At 39.4% G+C, this 13,693-nt stretch overlaps 1 protein-coding gene across 1 annotated transcript in view; it reads left to right on the top strand.

The window, feature by feature from the left end:
• Polr3A (RNA polymerase III subunit A) overlaps positions 1–11,579 on the top strand; it is a 28,132-nt gene extending 16,553 nt beyond the window's left edge. The window contains exons 15-26 of the mRNA XM_089641199.1: positions 112–311; positions 699–812; positions 954–1,111; positions 1,942–2,114; positions 2,876–2,980; positions 3,256–3,445; positions 4,653–4,871; positions 9,297–9,415; positions 9,548–9,760; positions 9,867–9,960; positions 10,623–10,823; positions 11,309–11,579. Coding sequence (XP_089497325.1) covers positions 112–311; positions 699–812; positions 954–1,111; positions 1,942–2,114; positions 2,876–2,980; positions 3,256–3,445; positions 4,653–4,871; positions 9,297–9,415; positions 9,548–9,760; positions 9,867–9,960; positions 10,623–10,823; positions 11,309–11,521 — 1,999 coding nt within the window. The 3' untranslated portion in view covers positions 11,522–11,579. The remainder of the gene's footprint in view (positions 1–111; positions 312–698; positions 813–953; positions 1,112–1,941; positions 2,115–2,875; positions 2,981–3,255; positions 3,446–4,652; positions 4,872–9,296; positions 9,416–9,547; positions 9,761–9,866; positions 9,961–10,622; positions 10,824–11,308) is intronic.
• Positions 11,580–13,693: the final 2,114 nt, after the last annotated feature.

The following is a 13,693-nucleotide window of genomic DNA, read 5'->3' as shown; positions in this document are numbered from 1 at the left end:
GTCTCCATATCAATAAAATATATAAATAGTCCTACTAGCTCAGTAAATTTCTGTCCATCTTGAGTATTTGATTAGTTTCGCTTGAGGTTTGACTATTGTGTTCTTTCTTAGTTACGCCAAGTGTGATGACTACATTCGGGAGATGGAGCGGGGCACCCTGCAGTGCGCCCCCGGCTGCACTGTGGAAGAAACCCTGGAGGCCGTGATGCTCAGCGAGTTGTCCAGCATCAGGGAGCTGGCGGCGCAGGCCTGCTTCCGGGAGCTGCATCCGACCAATGCTCCGCTCATCATGGCGCAGAGCGGCTCTAAAGGTATCTACGTTATATTGTATATAGCCCCATAATGCCTTATTGTATAGAATCTCACTGTTGTTAATGGTTCTTGCTACGCCTTCACAACAAAACCTTTGTCTTTATTTAGACTATAAACTCCTCTAATAAAATTGGGAACGAGTGTGCAGGACGGCTTGGAGGCTAACGACCTATCTGTTATGCTCTCAAAATCTCTCTCTCTTGCTAAAAACATAAATGCTAGTTCACCTCGGTTCTGAAACTGGAGAGGCGAACCTATATACTATAGACATCTCTTGGAGAACTCTATAAACTTTATGAGCTACTAGCACTAGAGCCATCTATGTTACGGGGCTTGAACCATCACATTCACTAAAATTATTTATGTTGTATGTGTTTCTATGACAGGTTCAAACATCAACATATCCCAAATGATAGCGTGTGTGGGCCAGCAAGCCCTGAATGGAAAGAGGGTTCCCAATGGTTTTGAAGATAGATCCCTCCCACACTTCGAGAGATTCTGTAAGTATATTAATATTATTATTCCTTCTATTAAAAAAAAATATTGGCAATATTATTATGTCCATTGTATAGTGGAGAAATTCCAAAGGCATTGTAGTAGTAGGAAATTGTTTGATTTTCCTTTCATTAATTTGTTTCCAGCTAAAATTCCCGCCGCCCGTGGTTTTGTTGAGAACAGTTTCTATTCGGGCCTGACGCCCACAGAGTTTTTCTTCCACACCATGGGAGGGCGAGAAGGTTTGGTCGACACAGCAGTCAAGACGGCAGAAACTGGATACCTTCAGAGACGACTTGTTAAGGTAACCGACCGTGCATTGCTCATCCACAAGTTCCATTTCGATGACCAGAAAATTAAGTATAGTAATCTGCCGCTCGATTATCCTTCAGTTACCATAATCCGCTGTTATTTTTACTAGTTGATAGCACAAAAACAAGCTCCGTAATTGGCTGGTATTTAAATGTCAAATTTAGCAATTCGTTGCGCGCATAGTCTCGTGCACCAAGCTTTATACACTGGCGCAATGGGTTGGGTTATCTTACCTTTACACACTTGGTTACTATACCGCCGTCTAGCTTGCTCTTGCTGATCATTTTGCCATGGGTTAATTGTTGTTTAAGGACATTTCTGTTAGTCCTAGTTCGGTATATTTTAGCAACTGTCGCATGTGTTTCTGCTATTTTCGTTCTGCGATATTTTTTGTTTGAATAATCACACCTCAACTTTAACCAATAATGGAAATTTTACAAAAGATCCATAAGTAGTGTTTGTTTTTACAAAACATTATTATTTAATAAACAGGCAGCATTCTGCTGTTGCGCTCATATCCTTAAATAATCCTTTCTTCTCTCCAAATAGGAATCCAATCAAGCTTTAAATTGGTTTAAATTTGTAGCATCGATGACATGCTGTGGAAGTTTGTTCCATGCTTCCACTCTTTTTGCAAGGAAGTGTTGTTTCCTAGGATTTGGTGCAAAAGGTGTTTTGTAATTTTTTTTTGAGGCACGGGAGGTTTATACTTGTGATTGTTGTGAAAGTTTTTTTTTTAATACCAGGGTAACTATAATGTTTAGGTAAAATTTTGAAAAATCTCAATTAAGTCACCTCTTTCTCTTCTTATGATGTTTGCAGTCATTGGAAGATTTGGTGTTGCACTACGACATGACAGTGCGCAACGCTGTGGGGGAGGTGGTGGAGTTTAAGTATGGCAGCGATGGGCTGGACCCGTCCTACATGGAGGCCAAAGACAGGCCCGTGGACCTCATCCGGGTGCTCTATGATACAAGGGCCAAGTGTCCTTCCAGGTTTGTTATTGATGCATGCCATTATACAATTATGACAGTCGTTGGAAGACCTAGTGAATAATTTAAGTTAAGCGATTTTTAAATTTCATTTGTACGCTTAAGGCCAACTGTCCACTGAAGCGCCGAGGCAAAGACGTAAAAAACTCTGTTGATGGGGTGGCAACGTCGTGCTCGCATAGCTGCATGCAAGCTTCACGATGATCATCGTCACGCTTGTCAGACGCCTGAGCATATAGCTGCGTATATGTATTGAAAATAATGGCAGGAACTGATGCTAAATTTGTTCAGATTACCAAAATGTACCCGTGACTGTAGAATAGATATCTCGCAGATAATGCAAGGAAACGTTTCCTTATTATTTTACTTATTCCATAAAATTAATGAAATACATTATCGTCTTCTGACAATTCAGTTGATAACAATTGATATTTCTTGTGATTGTGTATTGATGTCCATACATATGCATCCGATTGGATGTCGGATATATTAGTAGACCAAAATAACATCATCATCGTTGGACGACATTATTCAAATTGAGAGAAAATGTATCCTTCGTGGATGAGCCTTTGTATGCCTGCGTGCACAAGCAGCACAATACATTTTGAAGCGTCTATAAAGTTAGACCTCCGTGGACAGTGGGCCTGAATGGCAAAATAGTTATTAGTGAAGAGGTAAAAATCCCCATTTGTTGTTGGTGTGATTCACTCTAATTTGTAAGTGTTCAAATGAGTAGAGATTATTTTCTATGTTTTTAATTTCAGAGAAGAAGAATCACTTAGCGGAGATGCCATTATAGCAGCTGCCGAGGAAACTTTGGAAATGGAAGATTTCAAACAATGTAGTCCAGAATTCAAACTCGAGCTCTTGTAAGTTTCCTTTTTGTATTTTGTAAAAGTCCAAACTCCATCATCCTCTGTTGAACTCAATTGCTTCGTCAGCGATCTCGGGAAATTCTTCCACACAGGTGATATGGTGGTCATCACCCAGTGAATTCCATAAATCAGCATATTGGCTTCTTGAGTTCGAAACAGCGCCTCATGTAGGGCACGTGCACTTATACTGGTTTATTGACCTCCTCATATCAATACATGTAGATTCATTTTACAGTCATAATAATATTCTTACAAATATCGGTTTCCAGAAATTTCCTTCGTGCTGTGGCTGCCAAGGTGAACACTCTCCGCTCCAAGTACCGCAACTGCGGTGTGATTGCCATGGAGCTGGAGAGACTGACCGTGTCCCAAGTGGTGGTCTTCCTGACCACCTGCAAGAACAAGTACATGAGGAGTATTATCGAACCTGGGACGGCGGTCGGTGCTTTGGCTGCTCAGGTATTTGAAAAATACATACAGGTTTTCTTACTAAGCAATTGAAAAATATGATGGAACACATGATATGGCATATTTCAAAGCTCCATAGCTCATGTGGAAGTTGTGAGAAAGAGATAATTGATGAAAAGAAGTGTGCAAATTTGATGACCTTATCATTCAAGAATTCTTACTGCTTCGGAAAACGGATTTTTGGACACTTGTTAAATAACAATTCCATAAGTTATCCCTCTAAATATCTTTAACGTTCCATTTGAATCTGGCCGTTGGAATAGCCTGCTCATTGTGGGAGGCCAGTAGGTTCAGCCAATCCCTTCCTTGCCGACCGAGACGGGAGCAGATGTGGTAGTTTCTCATTTGGCCAAGAGAGGCGAGATTCGTACCTCTCCCGGCAGATGAGCGAACCAAACGTTCGTAGTGGGAATATTCAAATATGCAGCTAACAATATATAGTAAAGATTGGTTGATTCAATTGTTTCTTTTTCATTTTCTACATAAAAAAAAACACCAATTTACCCGAGGGAAAAGTATTAAAAATATTGCTACCATAGACATCCAAATTAATAGACTTGCACTAACAGGAAAATCTGGGTATCATTTCGACTAGCTGAAGGCAAACCACGTGACCATATATTCGTAACTATATTTTGTTTGAGAATGCTTTGAATAAACTACGACATTAGTGGTATACCGAAGAGCGCATATTAAAATAACCAGATCCTGCGCAAAAAAGTAAAGTTCACTAAAGTAAGGCAAATGTTTTCAGCCCAGTCCATTGTGGGACTTTTCTGCACAGGGTCTGAATGTTCATTTTTAACCAAACTGCCTGCAAATCGGGTTGTGTAGCTATACAAAAATGAGTGAGGTCAGTCAATTATAAAACATTTGTAAAAGTGTCTAACGAAAAGTGTAACAAAATATTCGATTTTGGAAACAAGCCCAAACTTTTGTTTACCTGGTTTGGGATTTGTAGTTAAGGTTTTCAAACAGCCAGTAATTTACGCACCAAAAAAGGACTAGTAATTCGAAAGCAGATTTTTTTTCCGAAGATTGAATTGTTATACCATAATGCGATTTAGCCTGTATACTGTCAGATTCATTTATTGGTAAATCACAGAAAGAAAGGTCTATAAATTTGGATGTCTACGGCTAGTTCATTGATTTTAGGTCTAGGTAATGGGAAATAATAAATATAAAATTGTAATTCCAGAGTATCGGAGAGCCCGGAACCCAGATGACCTTGAAGACGTTCCACTTTGCCGGAGTGGCCTCCATGAACATCACGCAGGGAGTGCCGCGCATCAAGGAGATCATCAATGCCAGCAAGAACATCTCCACGCCCATCATCACGGCCGAGCTCATGGAGCCGCTGGACCAGGAGTTTGCCAGGAAGGTGAAGGGGAGGATTGAGAAGACTACACTGGGAGAGGTAACCTACAAACCACTATTCTTTCTACACATTATTATAATTCATTAAATTTATTTATTTATTTTTCATGTTCTCCGTAAAACGGTTATTCACCAATACATTATGGAGAAGATTACAAATTAGACAAAAAGTATAGCAAAACACATAAAAAGGTCAGTTTCACTACTTTGTGACATACGTCAAAAGATAATTGTTAAACTGCCTGTAGGTTACGTTAAAAATGTCGATGGTCAATGCAGACTCGTTGAGCAGTTCAGTCGCTTTGTTGACTGGGGCGTTCTGATAGGCAGAAGTCCTCGCTTTTGGAGCATAAAAAAGGGTATGGGACCTTCCACGAGTATACTTGTCTGGGACATATAAGTTAATCTCTTTCAAAATAGGTGGATTATGTATAGTTCCAGAGATTATCTTAAAAAAATGTTTTCCTAAAAATATTTTTCGGCGGGCTTCTAATGTATTAAGATCGAGCATTCCTGCTAAGAATAAGGATGGATACAGGAAAGGGTAGTACATATATTCCCTCATATATAGGTAACGCATGAATCTCTTTTGTACTTTTTCTATTTCGAGAATATGGTTTTGCTCAGAAGGGGCCCAAATAATGGAGCTATATTCCAAGATACTGCGAACAAGTGCTTCATACGTTCTTCGGATTGCGATTCCGTTGGTAAATGATCTTGAATTACGAAGAACAAATCCAAGCATTTTGTTGGCACGGGAGACAATATCAGATATATGGGATTTGAAAGAGAGATTTGCTTCAAAAATTACGCCTAGGTCTCGAATCTCATTTTTACGTGTTAATTCATGTTTATTAATGTCGTAGGGGAACAGGAATGTATCTTTGGACCTTGTAAATGTAACGACACTGCATTTCTGAATACTGAAGGGTAAGTTGTTCAGTTCCGACCATTTGACAAGAGAATCAAGATCGTTCTGCAAAAGAATGGAATCGATGTAACTTTTGATTGCTTTGAAAAGTTTTATATCGTCAGCAAAAAGGAGATATTTTGAGTGGTTTATAGTGTTGCCAATGTCATTGATGAATAAGAGAAAGAGAAGGGGTCCTAGATTCGATCCCTGGGGAATCCCGGAGTTAGTTTTGTATTCGTGAGAGATATGGTGTCCGTAACTGACATACTGACGACGATTGCGTAAGTAGCTAGCCACAAAAGCGAGGAAATTCTGAGAGAATCCGATGTCACTTAATTTTTTTAATAAAATATCATGGTTGACTTTATCAAATGCTTTCTCGAAGTCTGTATAAATCACATCAACAGGTACAAAATTTTCAAATGAATTATTAATATAGGTAATGAGATTCATAAGATTCGTTGAAGGTGACAGTGTGGGACGAAATCCGTGCTGATTTTCGGTGAGTGCGTGTTTTGTTTGGTTATATATCTGTGAATAAATTATGGTTTCTAAAAGTTTTGCGGGTGCTGACAACACAGCTACAGGTCTGTAATTATCTATTTCTGACTTTTTTCCTTTTTTATGTATAGGCGTTACTTTCGTTAGTTTCCACATTTCCGGAAAGATATTTTTGCGAAGTGATAGGTTAAAAATATGTTTTAGAGGTTGAACAAAATAACTTGCATATCTTTTGAGGATTATAGGTGGAATACAATCTGGGCCGACGGAGTATTTAGGTTTTAGCTTATGGAAAGCTGTAATAATATCGTCATCGTTAATTTCATGAATTTGTACAGGTAAAGAGTTAAATGACGATGAAGCTATAGAGGATATGTCAAGTTTGGGAATATTGTCGCTAAATACTGATTGAAAATAGTGTGCGAAACCTGCGGCGATCTCAGACGATCCATCATATTTATTGTCTTTGTAGTCCATGTGGTTAAGTTTGTCACAGCCGCGGCGTTTATCGTTAGTGTAAGACCAAAATCGAGTTGGGTCTGTTATTATACTGTTCTCGGCCTCACGTGTAAAGTCAGTGTAGGCCTGACCAATTAACCGTTTGATTGATTTTCGCAAAGTTTTAAAGTTAGCTAAGGCATGTTCGTGTTTTGTTTTTTTCCAAAGATAGTGCATTTTAGTTTTTTCTCGTATGAGGTGAATGATTTCCCCACTAAACCATTTCGGATATTGTCTAACATCTTTGAGCATACGTGTAGATCTTTTCTTAAAACAAATGTTGAAAATATTATTGAGCTGTTCATAAAACATTTCGACAGCTAGATTTACGTCAAGGCAATCGTAATGATTCCAGTGATGTTGTTCTAAGGCATTCTTAAGTGTGTTATCTGAGCTTTCGTGGAAAATCCAACCCATGTTTATGTCTGGAGGCAATGTGTCTGTTTGTATATGTGATTGAGTTGTATAATCGAATGTGAATGAAAGTGAAGGGTGATGAATATCCTCTCTGACTAATGGGGAGTCATGGCGGCAGATAACAGCATTTTTAGAATTTACATTACTTAATACTAGGTCTAACATGTGTGCATTTATGTTATAAACAGTGTTGAATTGTGTTAAATTATAAAAAGAACAAAAGTAATCGAAAACGTCAATTGGGTTTTTCCCTGAGGGAAAGTTAAAATCACCGAAAATAATAATATTTTTTGATTGTAACTTTACACTTTCACTTATAGTTTTGTCGTAAAATAATTGATACTGTTCAGATGTTGTATTTGGAGGAAAATATACAACATATATATAAATGATGACATTTCTATGCGATACTTTCACCCACAAGTCTTCACCTTGGGTTTCTATGCAGTCCATTCTTTCCGCGTGTGAGTGGCTGTCAGCTCGGAGGGCTAGGAGAGTCCCTCCTCCGCGACTGCCTCTATCCTTCCTGTAGACGTGGTATAGGTTTTCGAATAGCTCCGACGAAAAGGTGCTTGAAGTTAGCCAAGTTTCGGTAAGAGCAATCAGAAGTGGTTTCTGGCACATTACGTTTGTCATGAAGTCGATAATTTTATTATTCAGACTTCGAACGTTCTGGTATACTCCACTAATGTCTATCTTTTTCGGACGTCGTATCGACCGTCCTAGTTTGGGGTCGTGGTCTCCGAAATGACCATTCGTTGAAGGCCACGTTTTCAGGCCAGATCGTGGGGTCCAGGAAAAAGTGGAAGTAATTTTCCGGTATGCCTATTTTGAAGGCAGCATAACGTTCATGCCTCGTAACCAGTTTTTCGACAGTGTAAATTAAATCCGGCTTCTTCTTTTTTGAGAATGAAGATATATTTTCTTCTGTGGTATTCGGGTGAAACATGAATACATGTAGATGTAGGTTTTTGGGAATAGTGACCAAGCTGTCGTCGATAGACCCTGTCCCTTTACAGATTGGCCGAGATCGTCGTCTACCGTTGACGAGGGCATCGTTATACGATGTTATTGGCTGGGTTGGCAGCTTGGGCACAACAGGCTGTATTGTACTCTGTGGTTGTGGAGGAGAAGACGCCGCTGCAGCAGATGTGGAAGCGGAATGTAGATCTTCCTCCGGTTTTCCTTTTTTAGCAGTGGATCTTGTGGTCATTTTGCGGGTAGTGAGCGGCTGGACGCCGCTAACGGGAAGGTGAGTCTGGCCGGCTAGAGCGGCTAAGGTAATAGCAGGAGCGGGGGCGGGGCCGGGGGGCCCGGGCGGTGGAGGTGTCCCAGACAGCTGCTTAGTGATATCGCCGTACGCTGAGCGCACACACACATTTAAGTCTGGCGCCGGCGCTAGTACCTGGGGAGTACCTGCAGTTACGTTGTACGAGTACTTGCATGAAGGGCACACAATTTTAGCACTACCGTCACTTAAAATTGAACGAATCGTGGTCAGTTCGCTACCGAAACCCTCGATTTTGCCACTCAAAACATCGACCGTTTTAATCAGGGACTGAATGATATCACCAAACTCTTCCATTTTGTAAATAGACTAGAACGAACGATTAAAATGAATACTATCGAGAGCCGATGACAGAAGACGTGCGTCGCGTGTTGCGTGCGTATTGTACTCTCTAAATTCCACAACATCAACTCCCTTCAAACACAACATTTAATTTTTGATCAAATCTTACTATATAAATTTATAAATAATGGTCTGGGCTCGCCTCAGCTTATCAATCTTATTAAAATTCGTGATATTTGGGGATGCTGTGTGGAGGGGTCCTTTTTAAGGAGAGTAAGAAGTGAACTGGATCTTGAAGAAACCCGTCTAGCTATTGAAATGACCCGTTCTCACGTGACAAATGTCAACCGTATACAAATGTTGGACATGCTTTACGTCTGCCAAAGTCAACAAAGTATAGTGTATTGTGCACAGTACACCCAACTTCTGAGAGACTAACTTGACTGGCTTCGATGGAGCCACCGTGCCTGAACTGGTGGAGTTAGCACGTTAGAAAGATTGCTTCCATTTAAGGAAACTAGATTATGTTATGAATGTACAACTAATTATCTACTATTTTTTTTCAGATAACTACTTACATAGAAGAGGTGTACTTGCGTGATGACTGCTTCATCATGATTCGTTTGAACACCGAGAGGATTAAGTTACTGAGTTTAGAAGTTAACGCAGAGTCAATTCGGTATTCGTAAGTAAAATAATAGTATCTATACCATATAATAAAAAGATTGTCTGAGTAGGGTTGACTTATCTTGTCCAGCACAGTCTTCTTATTACTGAAAGTGAAAGCCATATTGTATTAATTTTATTTATTTTGCAGGTTATGTACCTCCAAGCTTAAACTGAAGCCTTTTCAGGTGACGGTGGTTGGGGAGTCTATTCTGACCATTTCTCCAGACATTAATAAGCACGGTCACGCATTGAATTTTGCCCTTCAAGTATTGGCCCAGCAAGTACCGCACGTTGTGATTAAAGGACTGAATCATGTGTCCAGGGCAGTCATTGCCTGTGATGATACTAAGACTCCTGTTAGGTACGTCAAATGTCTATCAATCATAATAGATAATTTATTGAAAAGTAGTGTTCCTTAAGGCTCTCATCTAAGCCCACTTTTATTTTAAATCTTTTCAATTAAACAGGTACAAACTTTGTGTGGAGGGAGATGGGCTGAGAGATGTCATGGCAACATATGGTGTCAACGGAAATAAAACCACTTCCAACAATATTTGGGAGGTAAGTCATTATTATGTAGAGAAGTAATTAACTTACTGAAATGCCATCTCAATGCTGAGTGTATAAACCGCCAGACAACTCTGTCTTGGCACACCCTCTTCTCTTCATAATCTTCTGATATACTGATTTAAATATTTGATTAACTCGACTGTGCCATGTCTTTGTAGGGCATTTCGGATTTGTTCCAAGTGTGTAATAAATACATAATACATTCAGATACTCCTCTCTACATTAATCCAGAATACCATCTTCAAATATTATTGTACGTTATCCTCTGTTCCTGTCATGATCTCTTCAATCTATCAAATGCTGGATGAAGGCCACTCTCATCTTCTATGGTGAACCTCTAATATTGATTTAAATACATAGCAATACATGAATTAAGATAATGTGTCTTACTTAAGGCTGTGGTAAGCGAACAACTTTATGAGACAATTTCTTGTCGTCGAGGTATTTCTGCTAAGATTTCCGTATTGTCGGTCAAGGTTGTGCAAGATTGTTGTGTATTGCCTATTCTCGTTGACGATGGTGCCCTATCTCGATGGTGAGTTCTCTCGGCTAATGATATCATGACAATATTGCCAGGCCAAATCTATTTCCTTTAAATTTTTTTGTGTTGTGAATTTGCACAGTTGTATCCTAAAACACATTTAATATTGAAGGTGTACCAGACCCTGGGCGTGGAGGCGGCCAAGACCACCATAATGCACGAGATCAAGGAGGTGATGGAGGGCCACGGCATGTCGGTGGACTACCGCCACATGATGCTGCTGGCCGGGCAGATGACGGCGCGCGGTGAGGTGCTTGGCATCACCCGCTATGGGCTCGCCAGGATGAAGGAGTCCGTGCTCAACTTGGCCTCTGTAAGACTACCTACACTTTATACTATTTTGATCCACTCTTTCACATTTGTGCCATTTTAGTATAAAAAAGTGTCAATTTTTTATTGATAGCCTTGCCCGGGCTTTACGCAGAGTAATCAGATGTATATAGTAATTTTGAATGTCAAGTGCAAAATTTCATCAAAAAGTATCAAAATTCTGGATTAAGGGGTGGGGAAAGGAATGGAGGTGGTTTTTCAAAATCTTATGTAGATAGTCACCATCCTATTGTTTTGAAGGTTAAGTGTGCAAAATTTCATCAATTTTGGAATAAAACTATAGATTTGTATAAAAACTAAGCCACGCTGCCACAGACACTCTTCTTTATAATTATAACGAGTAAAAAAAATAATTAAGTTATAAGAACTGAACACAACTTTCTTGTAGCGAAAAGTGCCATGTTCTAGTTCCCACTGAGAAGTGTCCTGCGTTTCGGGTTAGTACAATGTATTGAATAATTTTTCCAGTTTGAGAAAACCGCCGACCATCTTTTCGATGCCGCATACTACGGGCAAGCGGACGCCATCGAAGGCGTCTCCGAGTCTATCATCATGGGTATCCCGGCCGCCATCGGGACCGGAATCTTCAAGCTGCTGCACAACCACGAGATCACGGAGCAGCCACAGCCCCGGAAACTTATCTTTGACCAGCCCTGCTTCCATCAATCTATTTGGGATTAGGGAATCCATTACTGAAATACTGCATTTTGTTGATTTTATTTGACTAATAAATATCTGTATCCGATTTTTGCATTAGTATTAATAATTATTTTATGAAAAGGAATTCTATAACATTCTGAAATGATTTTTTTTTTTTTTTTACATTAGTTAGAGGAAAAAAAACCCTCAGGGCATATGTCATCTTTGGGGATTCTGTATGGAGGGTCTTTTTAGGGAAAGGAAGAAGAGAAAGTTCTGAGAAGGAAAAAGGTGTGAGGGGTGGGATCTGGGAGTCAATGTGTCCAGAAGTGACAGACGTATGAATCCATTCCTTTCTCTGCGGTACAAGGCGATGGGTCGAGAGGGAGTCTCTCAATCCGACATGCCACGCAGTAGGTGGACAAACTCATCCCTCACCAAGACCTAGACAATCCTCACCCCATGAACCAAACATAGTGAACCACTTGGGGTGACCTATGGCAGGGATGTTGGTTATCCAATAAATGGTACACGGGGCGGCGGTACCCATACCTGCCTCTAGATACAATGTGGGATAAAATGTGGAGGCGAAAGATTACTGTGGTCGTATATGATACACAAGTATCCGACACTAATGTTGTGTAAGGATGTCGTAATCGCGCACATTCTGTGCATGTCGCTACTGAAATCACGAGACCCGCACCATCATTATTGAATTTTCAAAATGTCAAAACTAGAATGCTTTTATAACCTGACTCCTGCACTTTATGATTTTGTACAAAAAAGTTTGTTCTCATCTTAACCACAGATATAACGGTCCTACGAGTTTACCATAGCGGATGATAGATATTTTTTACATGTTTCCACATGTAAAAAAAGTGCCACCATAGACAATATAATTGTACTCATCCAACTCCGTTCATTCATTAAGCCCAATAAATTTTTTCTTAATAAATTGCAGAAAATATCGAAATGTTTACTCAGGACAACAAGGTTATATCTGACAAAGTGCTGTCCTGAGAAAATGAGCTTTAAAGTACCGTTCTTTACAGCTCATTTTCTCTGGTGGAAGCTTTGAAAGATGGGAACTTATTAACCCGATGAGATGAAAAAGATTGAGTGTCGAAAAAGCCTAAAAAGACTATTAAAACCCAGAAAGAAATTTGAATAATAAATTAATAAACAAAAATAACACTGAAGAAATTTTTTAAACATGATTGTGCTTTTTTCCGAAAGTCGAATTTTGACATTTTTCTGCAATAACAATAATAGAAAAATGAAAAAAACTACATATGTACATATAGGTTACATATGTTTAAACGTTTTTAATTTCACCAAAAAAAAAAGATAATATAGGATAATATTTTCCGATGCTTGGAAAGCGTCACTTTTCACAGCGGAAAACTGACACTTTTTATCATTTTTAGTTTTAGATTGAGAAATAACACTCACTAACTTACTTATAATTTGCCGGTAGGTATCATATTAAACGATAATATAGTGAATTTGATTTGGCGGATTTTACTATTTTACTGTACACAAATCACTTCAAACTGGAACTTACGTTGGTACAATTTTATAATGCCTTCAAAGGCCGAAAATGTTATCACGCGCAATACGTTTTAACACTAAACAACTAAATCTTATACATATATAGCTGACATGCTCCTGGCGTTGCTGGGGATAATCCTTAGGAGACATACACAACTGCGGATTTTTCTGTATGCCTTTTAAGATATACAATTAGATAGTACATTATTTGGATGTATCAGAATTATTTTTTCCGACTTGATTACAAAACAATGCCTTTTCTCTATTTTATATAAATATAATATGCATATATAAAAGTATTATACATTGTTACGTAATACAAGTCACCCTACATAAAAAGGATGCTCACTTTAACCCCACTTTCCCCATGCAAACGGTCGCGGCATACGTGACGGACCACCCACAGTGTCCACGGCTCTAGACCCATCGCTGCCCGCCGAGCCGGCAGTCTAATTTTGACCCCGGTCACCTCAACAGCGTGGCCGCTCGCGGAACAAATTCAGCAACGCTCGCATTGATTGCCGCGCAAATTATGCATTATTAGAAACAGACGTGATCTTGTTCTAGTTTATAATTAATATCTCGCACCCAAGTCACAAACATGTGCCGTCATCTCCACTCCAGCTTCACCGTTGGAGCCTTGCTTCCGGTAAATTCCAAGTG

This window comes from Hesperophylax consimilis, chromosome 16 (assembly GCF_061612785.1).
Source record: "Hesperophylax consimilis isolate HC1 chromosome 16, BYU_Hcon_1.0, whole genome shotgun sequence".
Taxonomy (NCBI): Eukaryota; Metazoa; Arthropoda; class Insecta; order Trichoptera; family Limnephilidae; genus Hesperophylax; species Hesperophylax consimilis.
Note: the sequence above shows the minus strand (reverse complement) of the source record. Positions and strands in the feature narration are given on the sequence as shown.